The 25,084-nt window shown below is 44.0% G+C and overlaps 1 protein-coding gene across 1 annotated transcript in view; it reads left to right on the top strand.

Moving 5' to 3' along the window:
• The window catches only part of DYSF (dysferlin), a 1,004,398-nt gene that overhangs the window by 69,239 nt on the left and 910,075 nt on the right, over positions 1-25,084 (top strand). The window contains exon 3 of the mRNA XM_078674496.1: positions 17,533-17,624. Within this exon, the coding sequence (XP_078530622.1) occupies positions 17,533-17,624 (92 nt within the window). The remainder of the gene's footprint in view (positions 1-17,532; positions 17,625-25,084) is intronic.

Raw genomic sequence — 25,084 nt, 5'->3', positions numbered from 1 at the left:
GTTCTTTATAATACAACCTTAAACAAAAACACCATAAATGTGGCCATTAGTGTCCTCACTGGATCTTTCTTAGTGTGGAAACTTGATAATTCTAGGATTTTTTTACTGTGTTGTGTTATTTTTTATTCTGAGCTGCAGGTGGAAAGCGCCGGGACACTCTTTTTGAGTAGCCGTGCGCTATACAAGAGCGCTATAACATAACATAACATAACATTAATGGCTCACGCTTATTGAACTTTTAGGACTATTCGCTTAACCTGAGAGTAACATGCATATGTTGTCGTTTAGTTGGTTTATTGATTTGTAATGATTTTAAGTAATCAAACAAATAAAGTTTATCATTACATATGTGTTTGTAAAGCGCACATTCACCCGTAGGTATCTTGGCACTGAATAACAGATGTTTATGGTCACCCAACTCAATGTACTCATTTTATCGACCTCTGATGGATGAAAGGCTGAGTCGACCCACCGGGATCCGAACCTGTGACAATGAGGTCGAACACAGGCCCTTGCAGTGGAAGCATTAGTCCCCTGAGCCACCAGACCCGTTTTAGGAGTCAAGAAGAGAGGATGTGGCCTAACGCCTAGGGCGGCTGACCTCTATGCCAGGGAACTGCGTACGAGTCTCGGCAGGGACGCTCAACATTCTGTGATTCTGGGCCAATCACTTAGGGCCATATGTATGAAGGTACCGATTTGCGATTCTGAAATAGCGATTTTTAAGGAATCGCTGTTTCAGAACCGCAAATTGGTATGTATGTACAAATTCGCTTTTTTTTTAGCAAATTCTTAGTATTCCTTAATTGCGATTAGCAAATTGCGAATCGCAATTAAGGAATACTTTCCCATTCATTTCTATGGGCCAGGAGGCCCATAGGAATGAATGGGAAGGTATTCTCAATTTTGCGATTCGCAATTTGAAAATCGCAAATTGAGAATAATTTCAAGGGTGCAGGGGTGTCCAAAGGACACCCTGTTGCACCCCTGAAATATTCATGGGTGCACATGTGGTGCACATACATGCCCTAAGGGCATGTATGTGCGTCACATGGCACTTTGAAAAATGCTGAAATGTGCATTATTCAAGGAAATTGCAACTTACCACCAACTAGAAGTTGGTGGTAATTTGCGATTCCTTAAGGGCATTTTGCAAATTTTTTTGGCTTCATACATTGCATTTAAGGAATCGCAAAATTTGCAATTCCTTAAATGCAATTGCAAAATAAGAAATCGCAAATTTTGCGATTTGTTATTTTGCACCAGATTTTACTTCATACATATCATTTTGCTAATTCGCATTCGCAAATTTCGGCCTTTGCGAATGCGAATTTGCTTCATACATATGGCCCTTAATCTTCCTGTGCCTAACAAAAAATGAATGTGTCCGTCTTTAACTCAACTGGTGGTCATGTATAATTCGTTCATTATGTGCCAAACACCGCCACAAACGATCTAGATGAGAAAAACATGCACTCCATTGTAACCTGATGGCTAAAATCACAAACATATCCTGCCCAAAGAAGTGTCACAGTGTTCTGTGTGGGACAATTAATGTCCTCTTTCCCTGTAAAGCCGCTTCCTGAAGAGTGAGGCTTTACCATTTGTGTTATTGTTTTAAGATATTCAAGTTTCTTGAATTGTTTGCACTGTTTCACTGACACCTTTTGTTTGGTGCCTGAGTGCTTATTCTCTCACTGTAAAAAGTAAGAAAAATAAACTTAAGACTAAGATGTTGTGTGGTGATCTAATGTGCTCTCCCAGACCAGGGCGGCATGGAGAGCCGCACAGCAGCAGAAAATCATTGACAATGTGCAATCGATGATGCAAGTTCATAATCCAGATTTTAGTCTTTCGGATTAGTATCGGCTGATATCTTTCATCGGAAAGTTAGAACAAACCTGTAAATATATTATTCAGCAGTATTTACGTTTCAGTAAAGTTCAGATCTCAATACACCCTGAATTTTACCTATGACTGGGATCTCTGCTTTTATCCCATGTGATGTGACCATGATAAGGCTCCATTAAGGCTTAGACAAACCAGCAGCGCTTGTTCTTCTCCCCTCCTCTAACTCTTACCACATTGTCTTCAGAGACCCCTGTTTCTGAGTTGTGGTACTCCCTGCTTCTTCCTCTGATGCTTCCATTCTGCTATGACCTCCTATTACCTCCTCGTCCGTCTTCCTCGTCACAGTCCTTACAACATGAGTTTTGTGTCAATGGGCTACAGGTAGTTTTGTGTCAATGGGCTACAGGTAGTTTTGTGTCAATGGGCTACAGGTAGTTTTGTGTCAATGTGCTACAGGTTTCACCCATGCTAACAAATGCGAATATGTCCCATTCCAATAGGGCAGAATAAAATTAATAACTTTCCTGTCTGGCCTCGTTAAAGGCAAGACTAATGCTAATATCTTCCTGTTTTTCCCTCTGTCAGCGCAGTTGTGCAAAGTTTCACTAATACTACAGGTAAGCGACTTTATTAACCCTTGTTCTCCTTCTCTTTATGTTATTGCATTAAATAAGCAGATAGGACTCCTCTAGGGGTCTTTTTCTACTCCTGTGCCATTTTTCCATCCAATTGGCAACTGGAGAGCGAGTGTTTCATTCTCTGTATGTCCTCATTGCTTTGGATACGAAGCGAAGGGATAACATTAGTGCCGCCACCTCCGCTAACCAACTAAGGGCGATGCACAAATAATACTAACATCCTGAGGTGCAACATATTTGTAAATTTAAAGAACAGGGCCATGATCCTAGATTCTAACACAGCGGCAGCTCGGCAATGTTTCCCGGGCCCGTTATTTCATAGCTGTTGTAACGGGAACGCAGGAAACGTTCCTCGTTCTCTAGCGATGTGGAAACATTGCGTGGAAATGCTAGGATAGAGAGAAAGCGCAGCAGTAAAAGAAAGTCTATAGACTCTGCTTCTTCTGGAGAAGAAGCTATCCAGGCAACTGCCTAGATACCCTATTGAGAGATTATCAGTGCTTTATAAATCCTGATAGATTGATTGATTATTCAAGGGATCTGACACTTCAGCAGAGGAGGCAACCTTCTATGGAGCCAATACCAACTTTGATTAATGCATCAGTAGCTTTCTTGCAAGAGAAGGTCCTCATTCCTCCACAAGGGATCGTACAGCCAGATCCTGGCCAGGGCACTCTTAGGAAGAGGTGGATCTCAGGGGTGGATATGTGCAAGGGATGGCGCAATCAGACGTGATCCAGAACTTATAAAAGGACTTGGCCGTACCTGCATCCGCTGCATCCGCTGGGCAGGAAGAAGAGGTGGATTTCAGTACAGACAAACAGAGCCACATTGATTGCGAGTGCATAAGGTCATGAGAGGTGTCCTTGCAAGGGAATGAGCAAATTTGGAAAGCACAGTTTCCATGGTTCCTTTCCTGTAGATACCTTCGGGTGGCTTTCAAGGTGAATTCTTGCAATGGTAAAGGGGTATTCTCTTATGGCTGGCATGTCTTTTTAAGGATCCATTATTTCAGAGGATTCAGACCCGTCAGATGGAGCGGATAAAACGATTAAAGGAGCCATAAAAAGTTCTTCTACGGCCACCAATTTTGCATTATAAGCCGCCGCATATACAACCTATTCTGTCCAGACTCTTTGAGATTATAAAGTTTTAGCAGAGAATATGCAGCAAGGAACTGAGTGTCCTTCTCGGCTTTCCATGATAGAAGATCGGGTCACATTTGTATCTGACCTATTGTTTGTATCTGTGCAGCCACCTCTGCTTCAAAATCAGCAAAAGCAGCCACAAAGCATATCATGATGAGAGCCTTGAAGGTGGGTGACTCTTAGGAGCTCTTGTTAAGCCATTTTCCCTTCAATGGGGCAACATTGTTTGGCCCTTTCCTAGTGGACCTGTTTAAGAAGTTGGTGGATGACAGTAAATTACTAGCTCCAATTCTTGCCCCTGTACTGATTTCTGTTAAAGAAAGACAAGTCTCATCTACTACAAGTCCTAAATCTACAGCTCATAGGAGCCCTGATCAGGATCGGTTTGGGAGCTATATTCTTCCTCTTCATAGACAAGGGAAATAGCTGTCTCGGTTAAGCGGCCTTCTCCAATGCCCCAAAGCCACTGCGAGACAATGGCTGAGAGATTAGGACAATATGTCAGTTTCTCTATTGTTGATCCCAGGGACTTGGTTTTCATCTGTATCCCCCCTTGAACCCTCTACAGAGTCATTGGTATCCAAAGAACAAAGAACTGGAGATGCTAGTTCCTGTTTCATCACTGGTATTCGGATCCTGCACATATGGCCGAAGGGATCTCACTAGCTCTTCCCCAGCCTCTTGCTCTGACGACGGACGCAGAAGCATAGGGTGGGGGATCGCTCAGTTCAGAGTTCTTGGTCACTAAAGGAATGAGATCATTCTTCAATTTGCAGTATAGAAGGCTGTGCAGCCCTTTGCTTGTCTGTTGCAGACCAAGATCTTTTAGTCTGAGAGACAATCAAGTCTCCAGGTCATGCATAAACCATCTGAAGATCAGAAAATAGCTCATTTGGCAGAGCTGGTAGGGAACTGGTCAGGGAAGAATCTTATTTCTCTGTCAACAATATACCTTCCAGGCATGGTGAATGGGTGAGTGGAGAAATATAGTCAGATTTAGTCATATTTTTCCATCTTCGGTGTACTTGTGTTTTTTTTGTTTTTTTAAAGATTTTTATTGATTTTCATTTCAACAAAACATAAAGTCATTCGTATACAAAATAAAGCAGCATAGCACATCACAGTAGCACCAAAGTTAACAATTATATATTTAAAGACATCAATTTGCTTTTTCTCAGTTGCTGACACCCGGTCCCTACCATCCACCCCTAAATCAACACGTGTCATCTGAGTCTGAATCACCATCTTCTCTGTCCGGAGGAGGTTCGCAAATATTACCTCTATATTTATTCCATGCCCCCAAAATTTTACTCCGCTTTTTAGGACATCCTCTATTACTGAACACCTCCCTCTCGGCAACCATGGCAGCATCCATATCTCTACCCCATGCTGCCAGAGATGGGATTACTGCCCCTCCCCAAATTTGTGCTATATTCCTTTTGGCGACCATAATTCCCAGTGTCAACCAGTTCTGTCCTGATTGCGTGAGGTCATTCGGCTCCCATATATTTAATAAACAGTGTTTTGGTTCCGGCACATGTGATACCCCTTCCGATTGGGATATGGTTCTCATTACCTGCACCCAGTATTCCATTATTTTGGGAAAATCCCATATGGTATGAAAGAATGTTCCTTCATCCCTGCAGCCGCGCATACATTAGGGGTGTTCTGCCCTGCCCTTCCTGTGTAGTGCGTTTCTAGTGTAGTATGACCTATGTACGATGCGGCGCTGCACCAGTCTGAGGTGCGAGGGTATTCCCACCTCTTTTGGGGATGCCAATGCTTCCTGCCACTCTGAATTGTCCATACCACCTATATCTTCAGCCCATTTTTCCCTCACAGGTCCCATCGGGTCGGGCATAATTTTCACTAATTTATGATATGTAAGAGAGGTGGCCCTCTTTGGCATGTAGTCAGTCAATAATCTATCCTCCATAGGGGATGCTTCCGGGACTTCTGTGCCGTGTGGCAGTATTGACATAAGGGCGTGTCGTATCTGTGTGTATCGGAACATTTCTGTGGGGGCCAAGTTGTATTTCTGTTGAAGGCGCTCAAAGGTGACTATCTCTCCTCCCTCCCACATATCCCCCACCGTGGATATCCGTATGTCATCCTATCTATCAAATCCCTTACTATTCCTAAGCTTTCCAAGCCGCTTCGTGTCCCATAGTGGAGTGAGCTGGGTCAGTACCCCTCTCCATCCCAGTTTTGCCTGTGCAGTCCCAGCATGTGGCGCACTGGACTGAACAGGGTCAAGGTTGCTTTTTTGTCGTATAAGGGTGTAAGCATTTCTCTCATGCCCAGTTGCGCCCTGTCTGCCTTAAATGCCGGATCTGCCTGTGAGACATGTACCCATTGATTAATTACTTTCAGTTGCGCCGCCCAATAATAAAGTTGCACATTGAGGAGCGCTATTCCCCCATCGTACCAACCATGCACTAGTTTAGTCTGCGCAATACGCGCAGGCTTATTATTCCATAAAAGATTAGATACCTGTGTCGAAATCGCCTTATGTGTGCTTGTGTTTTTGAACTCAGCTTTTGCATCCCCTCAGAATGTTCTTCTTTCCAGGTCTTGCTGCCTTCTCCCATCTCTGCAGGCTTAGGGGTTGATGCAATGAGCTTGCAATGGGCCCATGTATATACTTTATAAATTTCACCCTTTCCTGTATGGAACAGAGTCATTCACAAGTCAAGCATGAACAAGTGGAAGCTCTGCTGCTAGCCCCAGCATGGTGCTGGCAACTGTGGTTCCCATCACTGTGCAACTAGCAGTCCCACCTCATAGAATCTTTCTACTCGTTCCATCTCTACTCAGATCCCCTCGGCTGTTGGACACGTCTCTTTGCCGGTTATCTCTGGGGGGTTGGAAATTCAGATTTTAAGGTTGGATAGTTTGCATGTTCTGCAGACATTTCTCTTTACATAATGTGCATAATTCTAGGAGGAAAAGTAGTTATGCGGGACTCTGGAAACACTCTTAAGACTTGGCGTGTTTCCAGAGGTCCTCAGACTGCCTCTTGCAAGAGAGAAACATTCTGGAGTTCCCAAAGGATGGTTTCATTCAGGACATGACTCTTTCACTGTATGAAGTTAGTGCGTTGCCACTAGGGCTGTAAAGGGATCCAGTCTTTCTACTTTTGATGCTCTACCTTCCTGTCCTCTGAAAAGCTTATTTATGAGGCGTCCGGTGTTGCACATTCCAGTCCCATCAGGAATCTACCTTTACTACTCAACATGCTAAAGGGAAAAGGGTTCTTACCCCTGCAGTCTGTTCCTTTGAAATAACTTACTTTAAAAGTCTTCTCTTTAGTGACCATCTCTTCAGACTGACTGAAATTGGGACTTTTCCTTCCCATGATCCTTTCAATATTCTTCCCGGATAGGGTTATTTTAAGACTTAACCTCTCTTCATTTAGCTAAGGGGATTTGTCTTTCCTTTTCTCAGAATCTGGTTCTGCCTCTATGTTATCCTTTCTCTGTGACCGAACAGGAGGTGCCCTGGCAGACTCTGGACCTTTATAGAACTTTGATGTTACTGAAAGAGAACTTCTTCTTTCTGCCAGACAGATTCCTTGTTTGTTATTTTCAGATTAGCCAATGAAGGTCATGGACCGAGCACACCTATGTTGCATATGTTAGTCCAGGGGCATTCTACCAGAGGTGTTTCTTCTTTGTGGGCAGCCTCTGAAGGTGCCTCTCTTGAGGATATATGTGATGTAGCATCAGGGCACCTCCTTATACCTCTGACTCTCATTACAAACTACCTATGAGGAAGTGGTCTCAACTTTATTAGTATCAACAGTTTTGGCTTTACTGAAATGATGGGTATGAGGCAATTGTTGAGGTAATGTAATAAACAAGCTTCATCTTGTACTAAAGGTTATTATTACATGTGTTTTTTTTCTTTGCGTTTATGTAATTTAAAGAGGAGATAGTACATTATTTACTCCCTTTCAACAAACAGGACATTAAAAAAGGAAACATGGAGTCTTTGTTCAGTGAATTAATTTAAAGCTCATGGTTAGATCTGCATCTGAAAGTCACAAGTTCAAATTCCCTGACTTATCTTATTCATGTTCTTTCCTCACATAAAAACTTTAATAATTATAAACTAAAGAAATGTGGGACTACATCGGAAAACAGGCATCACAATGGTTATTGTATTTGATACACTTACCTTATGGCTTTGCCCACATAATTGCATCTAGGTAGGACCTGAAGGAAATTGCCAGGGTGAAATGTGCCTGAGCTCTAGTTGTGCAAAACGCTTAAAGGGTGTTAAGTGTAAAAGCGCCCCCAACCCTGTGCATACCTTCTTTGGACTTTCCGCTGCACGTTATGGGTCTGTATCTGTTCAACTCCATGGAGTGAAGAAAAAATAAATAAAACCTGTCTTTACTGGTGTGCTAAACTCAAATTTGCTCCATGTAAAATGTCATAGAAAATAATTTATAATCACTATCGCATTTCACTGATATACAGTTGCATACCGTAAAATGAGGGAACCCCTGCAGAATGTGATGAGGGGCCCCTGACTCTCCCGTATCAGGGGGGTTGTTTGGGGGTTTTATGCTCTCAAATAAATGTGTTCTGGCCTGATAGTTTGTCTGAGGACCTTGAGTCAAGTCTGCTCTGTCTGTGTCGTTATTCTTGTCATCCTGTTTTCACTAAGAGAGTTTAACTTGTTGATTTTTGGATCTGGAATCTATTTTGTGACCAGTTTACCAAAGAAGTAGCAGATCTACACCCATGGAAGTGCTCCTTTAAATGGAAGCAAATCTACTACTTTTTAGCATCCACAAACAATGGCAGTGGTAGCCTTGGAAAGCTAGGACAGTCTCAGCTTTCCAGGCATACGACTGGCAATCAAACACCCAAAAAGTGATGGGATGAATGCTTGCATATAACTAAACCACTGACAATCGCTCAGGGTGGCGTTCCAAACCACTGTGTTTCGCCCACTATGCTAGTCTAGACGGAGGGCCTGATTCAGGAGTTAGCAGTCGGAGTAAAGGCATACAGGGTGATGAAGGACGTGACTGACTTTAATCAACCTGCAAAATTTAGAGGTGTCCCCCAGTCATCTCTATACATTGGCAGGAATTGCTGTTTAATTAACCTTGAATTTGTAAAGTGCACAGCTACCTCCGAAGTGGTTTCCTGGTGCTAGGGGCCCTCAGGAAGATTAAGCAAGCTATTGCCCAGAGTCACATGGTGCTGAGCTAACCTGCCGCCGGTGATCGAACCGTGAACTGCCTGGTCCGGAGTCAGGCACCCTGGCCACTGCGCCACACCTCTTCCACCTGTTACTGTGTTTGTTCCCTGTCAATGTAGGAAGAGTTTGACAGATAGCTACTTCAAACATGAGGGCTGGCCGTCAAACTTTTCCAAAGTTTTTATTTTTTCAAAACAAACTCCCAATGAAGGAATGTAAGTTTGTTTAGAAAAAAAAAATGACCCCCATGCCATGGGAGTTTTCTCCAATGAAGTGGGGGTATTTTTTCTTTTTCTACTATCCCTCACTGCCAGGATATACCTGGGAATACCTGGCAGTGATAGACAGTATAAAAAGCCATCTGTTCATCAATTCTAAATAGGATGTATGGTCGGATGGCTTCCTTTAGAAGGCACCCACTCCGTCACGCCATTGGAGGAAGTTGTACACGGATGGAGTACATTTTGCTCCATCGACCTAAAACTTGTGGTCCACCCGATGCAAAATTGGGCGGGTGGACCTTGAGTTTGGCAGACAGGGTACTCAATCGCCTTGAACTTTGGTCACCTCACACATTCACCCTGCGGTCCACTCCTTTTATAGTTGTGAACTTTTAGATTCACCCCCCCCCCCTTGAATCTCACTGACTAAGCGAAGCCCCTTCACATATCTCACAGGTGTACTTTAACCTTGTGCTCAATGGGGCTCCCTCCCATGAAGGGTTGGGGGCTCCTTCAAGGGTTAGGGACCCCAATGCACCGCAGGGGCTTGCGTTAGGCCCCTGCAGACATGTGCAGCAGGTATACACTCTGAGCAGTGCAGTCTTACATCACATTCTAAAACAAGGCTCCCTAAGGAAGAGGTGAATGTGTTTAGCTTGAAACCCTTGGTTAGTGGCATATGCTCAATCCATGCATCAAAGGGAACCGAATGGTTTAAGGAAGAGCCTGCGTTTCAATGAATTTGCAGTCCCAACAAATGCCTTCTGTTTACTCCGCTTAAACCTGCCTGTGTACACACATCATTTGCATAGGAACAGAAATAGCCTCTGAGGTCCTTGCATTTGTGTATGGTAGATTGTATTTCCACTAGCCTCAGAATCCGCCTGTCGCAGATGGAAAATTCACCAGAGGTATCATGTGGTAGCAAATTTGTCACCACAAAGCGTGCCTCAATTTGCCCATCCTCGTTGACGCAGGCGGTGAGAAGAGCATTGGATTGATGCAGGCGGCGCCCTCTCCAAGGTGTCTGTTTTTCAACAAAGGCTCCTCCTTTCGCCAATGATGGAATCAAAGGCAACATTTAGTCCAAGGCTACAATATATGTTTACAGGCTCAAATCAGATGATGGCTACAAAAATAAGCCAGAGTTTCCAAGTAGCGAGGCAACTGCAACTGCAACTGACTAGACTTTCTCCTGTACAGGCTCTGCCCAGGAAATACATCCTGGATAATGGCCGAGGCAGTTGTCCGGTTTGCATCAGGGCCCAGCCAGAAAACATTATTCATCACTGTAGAATCATATTCATAAACAGCAATTTTCGAAGTTTGTGTAAATCATTCGGTACAGTTTTTAGAAATATTTTGGGCAAATTACAAGCAGGTATAAGAGTTCCAGCTTAGTGAGATCTGGTCATTAAATTGAACTTTCCTGAAGGATGAAAAGTATGTATGAAGAGTAATTTTATATTCGGGTTTCACCAATATGACTGTCTTAGACACTGACACATTTAACAATCTTTAAACACTAAGGGGCAGATTAACTACTTCTGGCGCATCTCTGCTAATCAGCAGGGATGCACCAGAAGAGTTGCGATGCATCTGCTCACCCGTGCGCCACCACTGATGCGCCGCATTTACACGGATGGGCAGATGCGTATCGCATCCCCCGTCGGAAAGGTGGCACATTGCTGGAGTTGTGTCGCAAGCGTGATGCAGCTCCAGCAAGGCTCGGGGGTGCCCTATCCCTCACATGCTGTGTCAATCCTTACGCTTGCTTCAAGCAGGCGCAGGGTTTTGACGCAGCATGGCCGTAAATGGGAGTGAGTGAAATCTTGTAGGTTTCACTCAGCCGATTTTAGGAGGCGTTGTTGCGCCATAACGCCCCCCGGCGCCGGAACGCCTACATGTGGCGCAGGGCTTTACAACGTGAAGCATCTCCCAGATGCATCACGTTGTAAATACCCAGCAGCATGGCTCTGGCTTTGCGCTGCCGCTGCGCCACAACAATGACGCAACGGCGGCGTAAAAGAGGTGCAAGGGGCTTGTAAATCTGCCCCTAAGTTAGTTAGTTTGTATCTTACAGGGATGAGGGTCTCGCTCTGATACCCTTGGGTCTTGTTTACGCTTTATAAAACTCTCTAAATAAAATAAATAAAATAAAATAAGAGTAAACTCTGTTGCCAAACACATCTTTGAGGTTTGAGATGCAAATTAAACGTTGTGAGGATTCCAGAGAAACACATTGATATAAAGTATCAGTTTCGAGTGATGATACATTATTTTGATGACGTGTAGTCTGGCTGGAGCGATAAAATGTCCCGAGGCCTATCATTAAGGCTTTTCATCAGCTCTTACGCGCTCTCCCACTTCTCCTCTAATCCTTAGATTACGTAAACACCTACGGTATATGGACGTCACCCTTCCAGTGTGTTTTCCTCAAATGTGCCTAGGAGGGATTTTCTTGCACATTTGTAATCTCCCCCACGAGTCGTGATTGGAGGCAGCCACGGGGGCCTCACAGGTCACCGTCACCTCCTGAAATAGAGGATTCTGGGGCATATTACCAAGGGCCTTATCGCGGCTTTAGTGGGAATTTTTCCCGCTAAAGCAGCGATCATTTTATCGCCCTATTACCTAGCTGTCGCTAACACCAGTTAGTGACAGCTAGTAGGAGATAGCGATCATCTTGGGGCCCACTTTGAATGTCAGCGATAATTATCGCTAATGACATGCAAAGTGGGCGTGCCAAGATGTTAGCGACTGGAAACAGTCGCTAACATCGCTATCTCCTATTACCTACTTTTGGAAATAATCGCGCTAAGCGTGATTATCTCTAAAAGCTAACGCCTGCCCAGAGCAGTTCTTAGTCATGTTATCCAATGGTAGGTGGATAACATGGCTAAGAGCATTAGCTCGGTAATTCATGAATATCGCTGACTTTACAGCGATATTCATGCATTTCGGCCGATTTTTATCGCTTAGGAGATAAACCTTGATAATTGCAAGGTTTCTAAGCGATAAAAATAGGCGAAGCACGGCGATAAAATTATTGCCTCTAACCAAGCTTAGCGATAATTATCACTTATTTTTGATAATATGCCCCTCTGAGTACTAGCAAATCATTCCCCCGCTGGTTTTACACACACTGCTGCTCCAAGGCTGTACACCAACTTTAAAAAAAGCAATTTCATTGTTAAAATTGCGATAACTCCCAGAGTGTAGATAACACGGCTCAACCTTGGATGAACATATTCCACCTAGGCCTGGGCGAAATTTTAATTACACCGGAGTAATCAGGGTAATTTTGCCTAACTCTTGTGACATGAAATAACCAAAAATTGCACAACTATGCCTGCTCCCTTAATTTAGAGTAATTTGGGGGGTGGGGGGAATGCTTACCGCAAGAGGACAGGAACAGAATTTTCTTAGCACAAAATGCATCCACAGGTCCATTTTGGACGTGAGGGTACATTTTACCCTAAGAGAATAGAGCGAAATGCAGGGTTAAACTGCTTGTATGATTACGTCTAATCTCTCGTAATTTTTCTTTCATTTCACGTGTCACAGCAAATTGCACGAGCTACAGCCAACTCTATTCCACCACCACCTCTTTTTCATCTCACATTACTTCCGATTGGTGTGCCATACCCACCTGTACTCCTGTGTGTGTTTGGCATCTCAATAATACATTTTCAATATCCCAAAAACTGATTCCTTGTGTACTCTCATTATGTCATTATTAGGTCTTCTCATAGACGCATGCATGAATATGGTTTGCATACTTTTATATTTGTTATGACTTAGTAATATGCATCCTCAATTAATTCATTACATATTTGTATCACCGAAGGAACAGGGCTGATGTCCTCTGGCTTTGGTTCCAGGCGACAGTGAGCACGCCATGGACTGACAGTGGGTGACTTAGGGACCGTGGCGAGGACAGGTGCCTGTGCCTGGGTGGGGATGTGTAGGTTGTGTCTCACTAGAACAGGAAGGGACAAGCCTTCCTTGACCCATGCGGTTGGTGCTTGTCGTAGACGTAAAGCAATTTAGAGTCCTTGCAGTCCCCTCTGCATTACCAGGTGTTTGTTTAAAAGTCATCTGCCACATGAGAATTAGGTCAGGTTTATGCTTTCTGCATGATAGTTTAATGCATACCTTGGCCTGAGTTGAAATGTGTGACTTGTTAACCCTTGCACTCAGATAAGTTCTTACCTGAGGGTTTTCTTGTGAATATAGGGGCATATCAACAACAGCCAGCGATAATTATCGCTAAGCGTGCTTAGCGCGAGGATAATTATCGACGGCTATCGCTGGATTTTATCGCAGAGATATCGTGCTATCAACAACACTTATCTCCAATGCGATATAAATTCAAGCGATGGCGGCGAAATGTGCGCAATAATCGCACAGCGATAGGCAAAACCTTGTTGATAGGGCTGGAGGAGCAGGGCATACATCATTCAGGCTGCCTCTGCATTTGTGATAGTAGCATGCAAAGTTCTGTTGGTTACCAGAACTTAGGCCTAATGTACAAATGCTGTGATTTGCAAAATAGTGCATTTACCACCACAAAATAGAATGCCACTAGATATAATCTCATTTTAGGAGTTAGTAAACTTTTGATCCTAAAATGGGATTACAAATTAATATCCATTTACAATTTGAAAAGGGTGTGTTGAAGGCGTCCCTTCCAAATTGCGAACGAGCATGTGATGTATCACTGTTTTCAGACTGTAATCCTGTTGCAAATCGTTCTGAATTTATGGACTCTGAAGTTGGAGTGGTGATGTATTCAGAAACAGGAAGGGTCCTCCGTCTGTGAATTAAGGGAAAAGGAAGCTTGTTGGCATGGACCACTGCCAGCTCTCAAACGCTGCACCATTTCCTTACAGGCTGCATTTAAGAAGGTTTACTTTATGTGAATATGATCCCAGGCATGGCATTATGCTGACCTCAGCAGGCCACCATCCCTCTGAGGGCTCACTGTTGGAGTAGGTCGCAATTAGTTACCCAGGTCATTACGTGACCGACTTCGAATGGGAATTTTGCTAATCGATCTACTAGTACAAAGGTCAGCTCACAAAATCCAACACTGATCACAAACATACTGGTCGCAAAAGTGTTTTATACATCAGGCTCTTAGGGCCACATGATTCAAACTAAAAACCGGTTGCAAACGGGCAGATTCTCAGAATCTTCCCCTTTGCGACAAGTATTATTGCATTTTGGATGCATCATCCCTAATGCAGAAATCGCAATTTAAGGAATCGCACAATTTGCGATTATTTAAATTGCAATTGCATTTAAGGAATCGCAGATTGCGATTCCTTAAAAGCAATGCATAATGCAATTTAAAATAGCAAGTTTGCTATTAGGGGTCGCAAATTACCGGCAAATGACACTGGACGGTAATTTGTGAAAACGTTGAAAATGCCCTAAAGTGCATTTTTCAAAGTTACATGTTACACACACACATGCTCTTGGGTGCACATTACAATTTCGGGGGTGCAGCAGGGTGTCCTTTTGGCACCCTTGCACCCTTGAGTACCTATGGGCCTGTGGGCCCATGGGAATGAATTGGAATCCATTCCTTAATTTGCGAGTTGCAATTAAGTAATGTGTAGGAATCGCTATTTTTTAGCGATTCCTACATGCATAGGCTTTTGCAATTCCATAACTGCGATTCCTTAATAATCGCAGATAAGGAATCGCAAAAACCTACCTTGATGCATGTGGGGGTTAATCTCTTAGGGCCTTTATATGACGTTTCTGTTAATCCTCATTTTCAATGCTACCAAGAGATTGTGGTTGAATCAGGCTTAAAGATCTTGCGTAACTGTACAAATCTATGGTGACATATTGAGTGGAGGGAATGAGGAATAACTCGGGAGATTTTGGACTGAAATTACAGATTCCTCCAATAACTCCGCAGTCGAGGTCCCATTTTCTACCTGAGTAACGCCGATGGGTGGAGTAACCAAGTCAGATATGAGAACACTGTAATGAGACCCTTGTAGCTGTGGGATAAATGAGGAGCATAACCAATTCTAATGCCCGGGGGATTTAGGAGAGTAATAAAGTGATCATTCTAATGAGGGTTGTTTAAGAGACAAGGTTGAGCTGCATGGCTGTAGCCTACTTGGAAAAAATGAACTATGGGATTTAAAGAATATTTGGGAAAGGTTGTTAGTAGAAGATGGTCATATGCTAAGAATTAGCTCAACCAATCACCACAAGCGACAGTAGTGGGCAGAGGGGTGTGAAGGTCAAGAGAAGAGTGCATCTCCTGCTATGGTAGACGGAAAGAATGCCGATTAAGGACTCTTTGTGGACAAATCCAAAATGGTAAAAGAAGCGAATCGTGTCTTAGGTTGTTATGATAAAGAACAGAAGGGTACGAAGTATGTGGGACTAGTTATGAGATAGAATGTACACACGTCCAGTAGGCTGATGGCACAGATTGAAAATTAGAGGTTGTACTTTTGCAAGATTCAATGACTAGGTCATTGTGCTGGGTTTGTTGGTTTGGTTTGTGTCTTTGTGTATATCAGTGTGATATGTTAGTTGGGGGTTTTCATTCCTTGGTGTTCCATTGCAACTAACACAGAAGCCTTGGGTTGCCAGGGTGATAGGAGTCAGCTGGTAAAGGTCATGCCCCTTAGTGGTGGCTTCTGTTTGTTCTACTCCTAAGGACTGTTCACCATTCTTAAACTTCAAGCCCAGCCATCTGTCATCATTGCAATAACCAGCCAATTTTAGGGATAGCAGTTGTTGACTTTTTGTGAAGCATTTTAGAAGGTGTTGAATGTTACTGGTGCCCTCCACTTTCAGGAATCGGCTGGTGCCCCATCTGACACCTACATCTCACATGCAGTGTGTTAGTCCCCCCAATGTGGACATTCACGCATGGACTAGTCTCATGGAGAACATCTCACTCAGGCGACAATGGCACGTGAGAGGCATTGTGAGACTTTGTCTGTGGTCATTGCTGTAAACGCCGCTCCTGTTCACGGTGGGACTGCTGACCTCATTCTGACTATTATGGTGTTAAAAGTGCGTGTGTGCGGTCTGCAGTGTCGAATGCGCCTACAACTCTAGTAGGCTGGAGCAAAAGCTGCTACTCCACCCCTGGTGTCTTGGAGAGCTCAGAACAGTGACGGGTAGAGTTTCTGTGCTATAAAAACATCATATGCATGACTGAATAGGGCAAGACATTTGCTCTAGAGTACTGAACGTTAAAGGTTGGTGTAGACTATATTTGGATGCGATTCCCAGGAAGAGGCAGGTGGGTGGCAGCTATATGTATCCCATGGTCTGTTGGGTCAAGCTTTGGTTTTCCATATTTGAATTCCCTAGAGACTTTTTAAAATTGTTGAGAAACATTTTTGTAGTTATTAGGTAGAAACTACAGAGGCTTGGCTGCAGATGTGATATGGGGGGACAGGTATTTTGACTGAAGAAGGTTGTATGTAAGAATGTTATTACCTGAAGATGCTCTCACAGATGGTCAGGTTGAAGTGGTGAACGGTTCGTTTGAAGTTGGCGCACAGATTGGCGAATGCTGATCCGGTAAAGGCGCTGACAACATTAGATTTGATGTCTTCTATTTTAGCTAAAATGAAGATTAGAAATTAGAGGCTGTATGATCTACTGTCATTTGTGCGGTTATTAGTTCTTGGTTTATCCGCAGGAGCTTTTAGGTAGGATTGTATAAGAGCCTAAGGGTAAAAGCTTAAGCTGGGCTTGTTCGGGAGAAGCCCGACCGAGACTACCAATGTGAATGTATGTATTCATGCACACATGTGCTGCTCAAGAAGACATTACAGGTATGACATGTGGGTTAAACCATTGTCAGATGTGATGGTCCACCTACGGACTGTCTCGAATCTCTCAAATACCCATATGAAATGTAGGCTGTAGATTTAGACTCAATCATATTTGCAACTCTGCCCTCTAGCATTTCCAGATGGAGTAGCCTCTTCCCATTTTATTCCTCATGAGACATCAACAATATTCCAGATCCGAGTGTGATCTTCAGATATTATACTGTGAATTCCCGCTCCTCTGCAGTCTCTCATAAAACACAAAACTCTGCATAGAAGACGTGTGGCACATGACTTTTCATTACTACCTCAGAGAAGTCACAGCTATATTAAGAGCACAGGATCCGAGTCACAAAGATTTTCCTACAAGAAGATTTTTCTACTGCCCAGGATGTGACCTACTCCCAAATTGCCAGAAGAAACACACACATACACAAATGTTTTTTTGAATTGAGTATTCAGAAAGGAAGGCATGGCCTGTGAATGGAACCTCTTGACTAGTTGATGGTTTCTGCTTCAGAGGCCAGTTAGGCTGGTATGCAGATTGGACTACATGTGTCAGATATATCTGAATCACCTCGTTCACAGATTTAAATCCTTACATTTTTCATTTTCTTCCCCTTTTCTTTAGGGTTTTGAGTGGGATTTAAAGGGTGTCCCTTTGGATTCTGGCGCTGAACTTCACGTTGTAGTGAAAGATCATGAGACCATGGGAAGAAACCGGTAAGTAAAAATTATTTCATCCATCATATATCTGCTAAAATTGCACACGAGAGAAGGATAATTTTCAACTAGAAGCTGTCCCATTGGAAGTGGTTATTTATGGTGGCCAGTGACTAGCCGGACTGCCAGATGTTCTGATGGTACTGAGTGGGCCTGTAGTGAGGGATGCCCACCTAGTATTTTAGGTTAAAGTCGAGTCAGCAGTGCTATTATATATGGCAAGTTCTAGATTTTTCTATGAAGCCTTCTTGGGTTGGCTATGGACAGACCAACCGGAGCTTTGAAAGGACATTTAAGAGCGACTCATGTTGAGGACCGCGTCTGTCTAAACGTTGTGGCTTTCTAGGACAAGTTATGGACAATTCCAGAAAAATCTTTTGTAGAGTAGCGGTGATTGACTTAAAGCAGCATGACAGAAGATTGAGTCAGATGAGACCTGTGTTGTCAGAACTTGATTTCTTACAACTGTGGATTACACCCCAAAAAGGAGTGTGCTGAAAAATCTGAATAGTGAGGGCTTTCAATGTGATGGGGCTCAGCTGCATGACTGTGGCCTCCTTGAAAGTGAAGCTTACCTTAGGACCTAAAGAATATTTGGAAATGATTATGCATGTTGATAAAAGATGCAGGAATGCTTAGAACTGGCTGGACCAGCAGCATCTGACTGACAAGCAGCAGTGGACAGAGGAAGAAGAAGGTCAAGAGAAAGATGCCTCTGCCCATGGTGGGATCTGGCTCTGGAGTAAGCGTGGATCTTTTCTGTCCTCTCTTCCTGAACACAGAGGCGAGAAGGACAGTGAGGGAGGCATTGGTGTTGTGTGCATTATACACTGCTGATATCACAGTTGGTGTTACATGGCTCAACTCCTCAGCTGAGCCTGGCAGCAAAGAGGTTGGCCATTTGGAAGAGATAGCTTCTAGGACAGGCAGTGGTGAAAAATGTTTGTTGCCTGCTTAGGAGGGGTACGAGGTTATGAATAAGTCATCACCAAGTGTTTTTTTCTCAGATTTTGTCGTTGACACTGATGGTTTTGCATAACATGATTTTAAGTTGTTGTTTGGTGTAATTGGTAGTTAATGTATTAATGTGAAATGACAATGTTCAATAAATGTTGTGCTGTTGTTGCAGGTGGAACTGAGTCCATTCGCCATGATCTTTCTGAATGCGAGCTGATTGTAATATAAATAGATAGATATGGTAGTTTGCTTAAAAAATCAATCCAGTCATATTAAAAAAATCACATTAAATCCAGGCATTTTTCACGAGGAGAAAACTGTTACAATAGGGTGATCCCCCAAGTTGGCTGCGTGTGTCCAGCAGCTGTGCCAGCTGTGGCTATAGATATATAAATGCAAAAACAACAATTGATGGACTGAATGCAGAACAATGTCATACATTCACCCTAGTACAGAGATCTGGGCCTAAATCCATCGTTTTTTTGCTCACCATGCCATTCCAGTTTGGACCTAGCCATATGCAAATCAGTCTTGACCCTGTGCCCAAAGGGAACAGTCCAGCCCGAACTGCCAAGCCAGGACCTCCCTGGACTGGAAACAAGCATCCTAGGACCGGTTTCGGGCTTTCACCCCTCATCAGCCAGGATAGCTTAATTCCAGTGGCATGGAGAGCACGGGACTCACGTCTGAGCATACCCGTCCCACTTGGGGTGACAAATGCAAAAACAACAGTAGATGGACAGAATGCAGAACAATGTCATACCTTCACCCCAATACAGAGATCTGGGTCTAAATCCATCGTTTTTTTGCTCACCGTGCCATTCCAGTTTGAACCCAGCCATATGCAAATCAGTCTTGACCTTGTGCCCCATGGGAACAGTCCAGCCCGAACTGCCAGGCCAGGTCCTCCCTGGACTGGAAACAAGCATCCTAGGACCGGTTTCAGGGTTTCACCCCTCATCAGCCAGGATAGGTTGATGATTCCAGTAGCATGGAGAGCACGGTTGGTTTTGCTATAAACATATAAAGGCAACATAGCGAGAATTGTGTAATACGGCCATTATTGCCATCTTGGGGTTCTGGTGGCCATGAAGCCGGAAGTCGAGTAGTTTGTAAATATGTTTTTTATATTACATGTTTATTTTGTGGGAGTTTGCTTGATAATGGCGTCAAAGAATGAATAATGTGGTTGTGTGTAGTTAAAAGAAGAGAAAAATGCTGAATTATGTATTGAATAAGTAGTTGAAATTCCAAGTATTGTAGATGATAGAAAGAGCAGCATGAGCCAGGAAGAGAGCGACAGATAGATGGAAGAGCAGTTCAGGAAGGAGCGAGACTGGAAAAGCAGAGTAGGGGAATATGCATAATGATATTTAAAGGAAGTCAGCTGGCATGGGACGTATGCAATGGGAAGTAACTGACACAGAAAAAACAGACTTTGACGAAGCCAGTAAGTCTGACTTTCTTGTGGAAAAGTCGACAAACCGCATAAGTGCATGCCTGTGTGGGCACACTAAAAAAAACTTACCAGCTTTGCCAGAGCTTGTTTATGGGTGTATATGAATCTCTTTAACATACATAATGTGGGTCTTGACGAAAACATTTTTAAAAACCTTCTGCAGTGCAAATACAAAAATAATACTAATGCAATCTGTGATAATTCACTGTACTTTTGGAATGTAAAATAGTCCCTCGTGCATAGCAATGCAAGCTTTTCACAACAATAGCAGGAGTTAAGTCAGAAACACTGCTCTAGGCAGAGCCAAAATCCATTCTCTGCCTATCTTAAAGCATAAAACATTATTAACAGCAGGTTTAAAGGCTGTTTCTCTGTCAAGCCAGACCTAAACAGTCCATGTGCACTGGAAAGGGAACAAGCATTGGCAAAGTCGATAGGTCTTGCCTCTCCGACCTATTGTCTTTTCCAGCATAATTTAGCCGATGCTGCAGCATTGGCTGAAAGAAAAAAAGGCATGATGGCTGGCTGCTTATTCCATAGGCGCGGTCATGCGTGATGATGTATGGCCTGCATTCAAGACGATATATGAGGATGCACACGCGAGGGCACATGTGCAATGCAGGTGCCATTTTCTTTATTTACCAATCTACTAGGGAAGCAACTGGGAGCGTGCGGGGGCAGGAGGGAAAAAGCAGGACTAGAGGGGAACAGCAACACGGGTGGAGGGATTTTAGCATGGGTGAAGAACAGGAAAGAGAGAGTAAGCAGTACCCGAAGGAGAGAGCAATATAGTTATATGGTTAAGTAGATATATATATATATATATATATATATATATATAGAGAGAGAGAGAGAGAGAGAGAGAGAGACATGGAGTGCAGTGAAGTGGGGAAGTTTGACAGGGCAGAAGCACACACGAGCAGCACACGAGGTAGAGAGCAACATGGAGAACAGGGGAGGGTAATTAGCAGAGGGGGCACATGAGCGAGGGCCTGGAAAACACACACTCTCATGCAGTGATGAACCAAAAAGGAAAGAATAGTTTTCTAAAAGCGAGCAGAGGAAAGATAAGTCAGCCCATCAAAACGATGGCAGGGAGGCTCTGCTCCAAAGGAGGGACAAACCCAAAAAAGAAAGGCAACCAGCGAATAAGAAACAAGCAATTGAGAATGACAATAAATCCATCCAATGGTTAGCAGTGGGTGGGCTATAAATTCACTGTAAGGTTTTGGTGAGCTCACAAAAGGCCTTTCACTGTCTGGTAAAATGCAGGATGTGGAACTGCTCCAGTGCTGAAATGAGTGCCCCTCTGAAGTCACCTCTGGCTGTTTCTAGTGAGCTATGTTTGTTTCTCACTTCCAGTTCCTCAAACGTCACTAAGTACACCAGGAGGTTGTTTGACACGACCACGCATGACAAAACCACACGTTCCTTAACAACGGCGCCGGAACAATGAATGCATCTTAACCACGCATTCCTTCACCAAGCAAGTCTATACAACAACTTGCCTTAGGGAAAGCGCTGGACTTTGTACCAGTTTCATTTACTATTCCAACTCCAGACTGCACAACAGTAAGGAAAGCATTGGACTTTAAAGTACAACCCCGCGTGCTATTGTAAAGACATGCGCGTAAAGGAATGTGTGGTTAAGATATATTCGTAGTTCCGACCGCGTGGCAAAGGCAACGCATAGTTCGGCCCCGTGTTGCACAGGCAACGCATAGTTCGGCCCCGCGTTGCACAGGCAACGCATAGTTCGGCCCCGCGTTGCAAAGGCAACGCATGGTTCGGCCGTCATCGTAATTGCGGTTTCCCATACCAGTAGTGACTGACGATTCTGGTTCATGAATAAACTAGGCCTTCTTCAGGGCGGTTTGTGCTCCAAGAGGCGCAGTTGAGTGAATCTGTGTTCTTGTTCTGTGCCAGCATCTCCTCCAGATCTGAAATGCTTCACTCTGTCCAGCCTCAAGTTACATAGTTCCCTGATGCGTTTACTCTCCGCTGGATTTGGTGCAAGCCTCTCAGCCTCTGGGAGCAGCCAGGGTTTATTATTGTACACTGTGTAAACAGTTGCCGTTTCTCACAGCCTGAGAGAAGGGAAGGGTGTTTATTGCAGCATAAACAACAGGGGGAGTTTCCTTCCCGACCTTGGAGGCCGCAGCGGCTACAGGCGGAAAGGCCTTGTCAGCTCCATCCTTCGCTGGGTTTCAGTATTCCTCATTTGTGTATGTTCATAGCTCCTGTCAGAGCCCTAGCACAGTCACAGCCCTGCTGGGTCTCTGCCAAGGCCACTTTTCATGCATTGGTACTTGAGTGTTGTGTTACTTTTCTTATAATCCAGCAAGGAAACACATTGCAATGCCATTTCACCAAATGTTTATATTCGATTTATGCACTTACTATCAACACAAAAAAGATTTTGTCACTTGAACATATTATTTATCCCCCCTACAGCTAATGCATAGTATCTGGACATTTGGAAGGTATGGGAACAGAGAATCTACCAAAAAACCCCTAAGGCCTGATTTAGATGTTACTTGACGCGATACGCCTTCACAAATGTGACGGCTATCCGGTGCGCCATATTACACATGCATTATATCCGATGAGACTTGTAATATGGCGGACAGGATGTAGCGGTGGATCCCACCTGCCGACTTCTAAATCAGGCCCATAGATGCCACACCCACAGGATGTACCTGTGCCTGGAGCTTTTGACAACTTTGGTCAAATGGCCAGAGCACAGAGCCGACCGCCGCGGGTCCAACCCAAGGCTGCTTGATCTGGATTCCACCTCATTCCTCTTCCATCCACCACCAGACACTCCCTGCCTCCTTTATCCCATTCTTGCAGGTTCTTTGTCATCCCTGCTTTCTATATTTGTTAGTGGTTTTCTATCTTTCTCTACCTTATTCTTCCCCTTTTTTGTCTATTGGTCTCCTTTGCAATGGGACAAAGTCTGATGAGGAAACATAAGTGCTGGCACACTGGTATGGAGTGGAGACATAAGTGCTGGCACACTGGTATGGAGTGGAGACATAAGTGCTGGCACACTGGTATGGAGTGGTGATATTGTTTCATTCTCTTCCAGTAAAACGTCTTTGTAAAACTACCTTCTTTCAACATATATTTTACAAAATGAGGGTGAGTGCTAACATTGTTACCATCATTTGTAAAAAGGCCTTGGTATCTCAGTGTAGTAAAAAGCACTTTATGCAGATGGGCATTGAACCATTAGGGAGTATTCTACTTCGATTGGTATAGGTCTGGGTGCATTGGTGGTTAAGAGCACCAAGGGCGTATTTGCCGGCCAAGCACCAAACCTCTCTCATCTGAGCTCTTAAGATGTCTTAAATATTTTACGGTGCTCCTATGCACGCCGTGCTTCCGAAGACCATCATAATGATACTGCAGGCACGAAACAGAGCTGAACAGCTCATGGAGATGCAGAAACCAAAGAATGTGAAACTTGGGCACCAGAGAGTTGACATACTGACTTCACAATCATCTGTTTCCCCCACTAAGCACACTAAGGTAGATTCACAAAGAAGCCGCTCTCAGTCGAATGCTTTATACTACACTACCAGCACCGCCAACCCTGCACAGCAAAGGATTCACTAACCCTTTGCTGTGTGCCGCTTTGCATATAATACTATATGCTGGGCGAAGACATGCATGCAACATGCAGTGCACGATATGCCAGCATTACAATCCCTGATCCTTAAAGGGGCCAGGCTCTGCTGTCTGTTGGCCCACACACCCATCATGCACACAAGGGGCCCGATTCACAAAGAGCCACTTCACTCGTAGCAGAAGCTCCGCACTGGCCACGGGATCTCTGCAGTGGTGGCGGGATCTCCACATGAGAAACTGCAGAGCGAAGATCACACCACGACTGGGTGTGAGTGTTTGATTGATTAAGATTCTCCGTCCATCACCACCCCCTTTTGTACCGCTTTGTTCGCCATATGTTGGCAGGGTATGCTCAGACGTGAGTCCCTTGCTCACTTTGCCACTGGATTCAAGCAAGCCCGGCTGAAGACGGCTGTAATGCCAGAAACCAGTCCTAGGAAGCTTGGTTCCGGTCCAGGGAAGGCATGGCTTGGCAGTTCGGGCTGGACTGTTCCCATGAGGCACAGGGTCATACTGATTTGCATATGGCCATGTCTCAACTGGGGTGGCAGAGTGGGCTAAAGAACGGTGATGGATTAAACCCAGATCTGTTGACTGGGTGTGAGTGTTTGATTGATTCAGATTCTCTGTCCATCACCACCCTCTTTTGTACCTCATTAAGAACATCAGCAGCAGGGGATGCGGTCCTGGGTCCCCTGGAAGGTTCAGATTGAGGGAGAGCAACAGGTTAAAAGGAATATTGAGGGGCGCACAGAGGGAGAGGTACAGCCTCAGACCAGTGGGGAGCATCAAACCTTTTGAGAGCAGACATATGGTCTGATAAAGAGATCTGTAGAAATGCTGAGGGAGTGAAGGCTTTGGCCCTCACTACAAGGGGCATCTTAATTCACGGGAAATATGATCACCGCTGGAACACCACAGATCTCTTTACTCTCACTTGAGGGTTACAACTGCTGAAAACAGCTGAAATCTCCCCGTAAAGGTAGAGGTAAAAGGAGAAATTACCATGGAACTGGACCTGAAATGACTGATTCCCCTGCTAATGCCTCATTTCTAAGCGGATACTCAGGGTTCAATTTTTAGCGGGATGTATTTTCCCACCTCCTGGTATTACCGGTATTTCCAGTATCGGTAACTCTTTGCCAATTCTACAGTACTATACAAGAGAGTTCTGTGGGATGCGGTCATTTGCAATGCAACAATAGCATGCAATGTATTACAAAGCAATGCAAGGACAGTATAAATGCAACAATATCAAATGCCAAAATATACACCAGTGAAATACACTACACAATTTGAAGCTGTACAGTGCTATGCAGCTCTATTACACAAAGCAATACTATACTTTCCAAAGATATGTCAATGCAACAATATTGTTTCAAGGCAGTGTTATGCAAAAAAATACTATATA

This window comes from Lissotriton helveticus, chromosome 2_1 (assembly GCF_964261635.1).
Source record: "Lissotriton helveticus chromosome 2_1, aLisHel1.1, whole genome shotgun sequence".
Lineage (NCBI taxonomy): Eukaryota > Metazoa > Chordata > Amphibia > Caudata > Salamandridae > Lissotriton > Lissotriton helveticus.
This window is presented reverse-complemented; position numbering and strand designations above follow the sequence as displayed.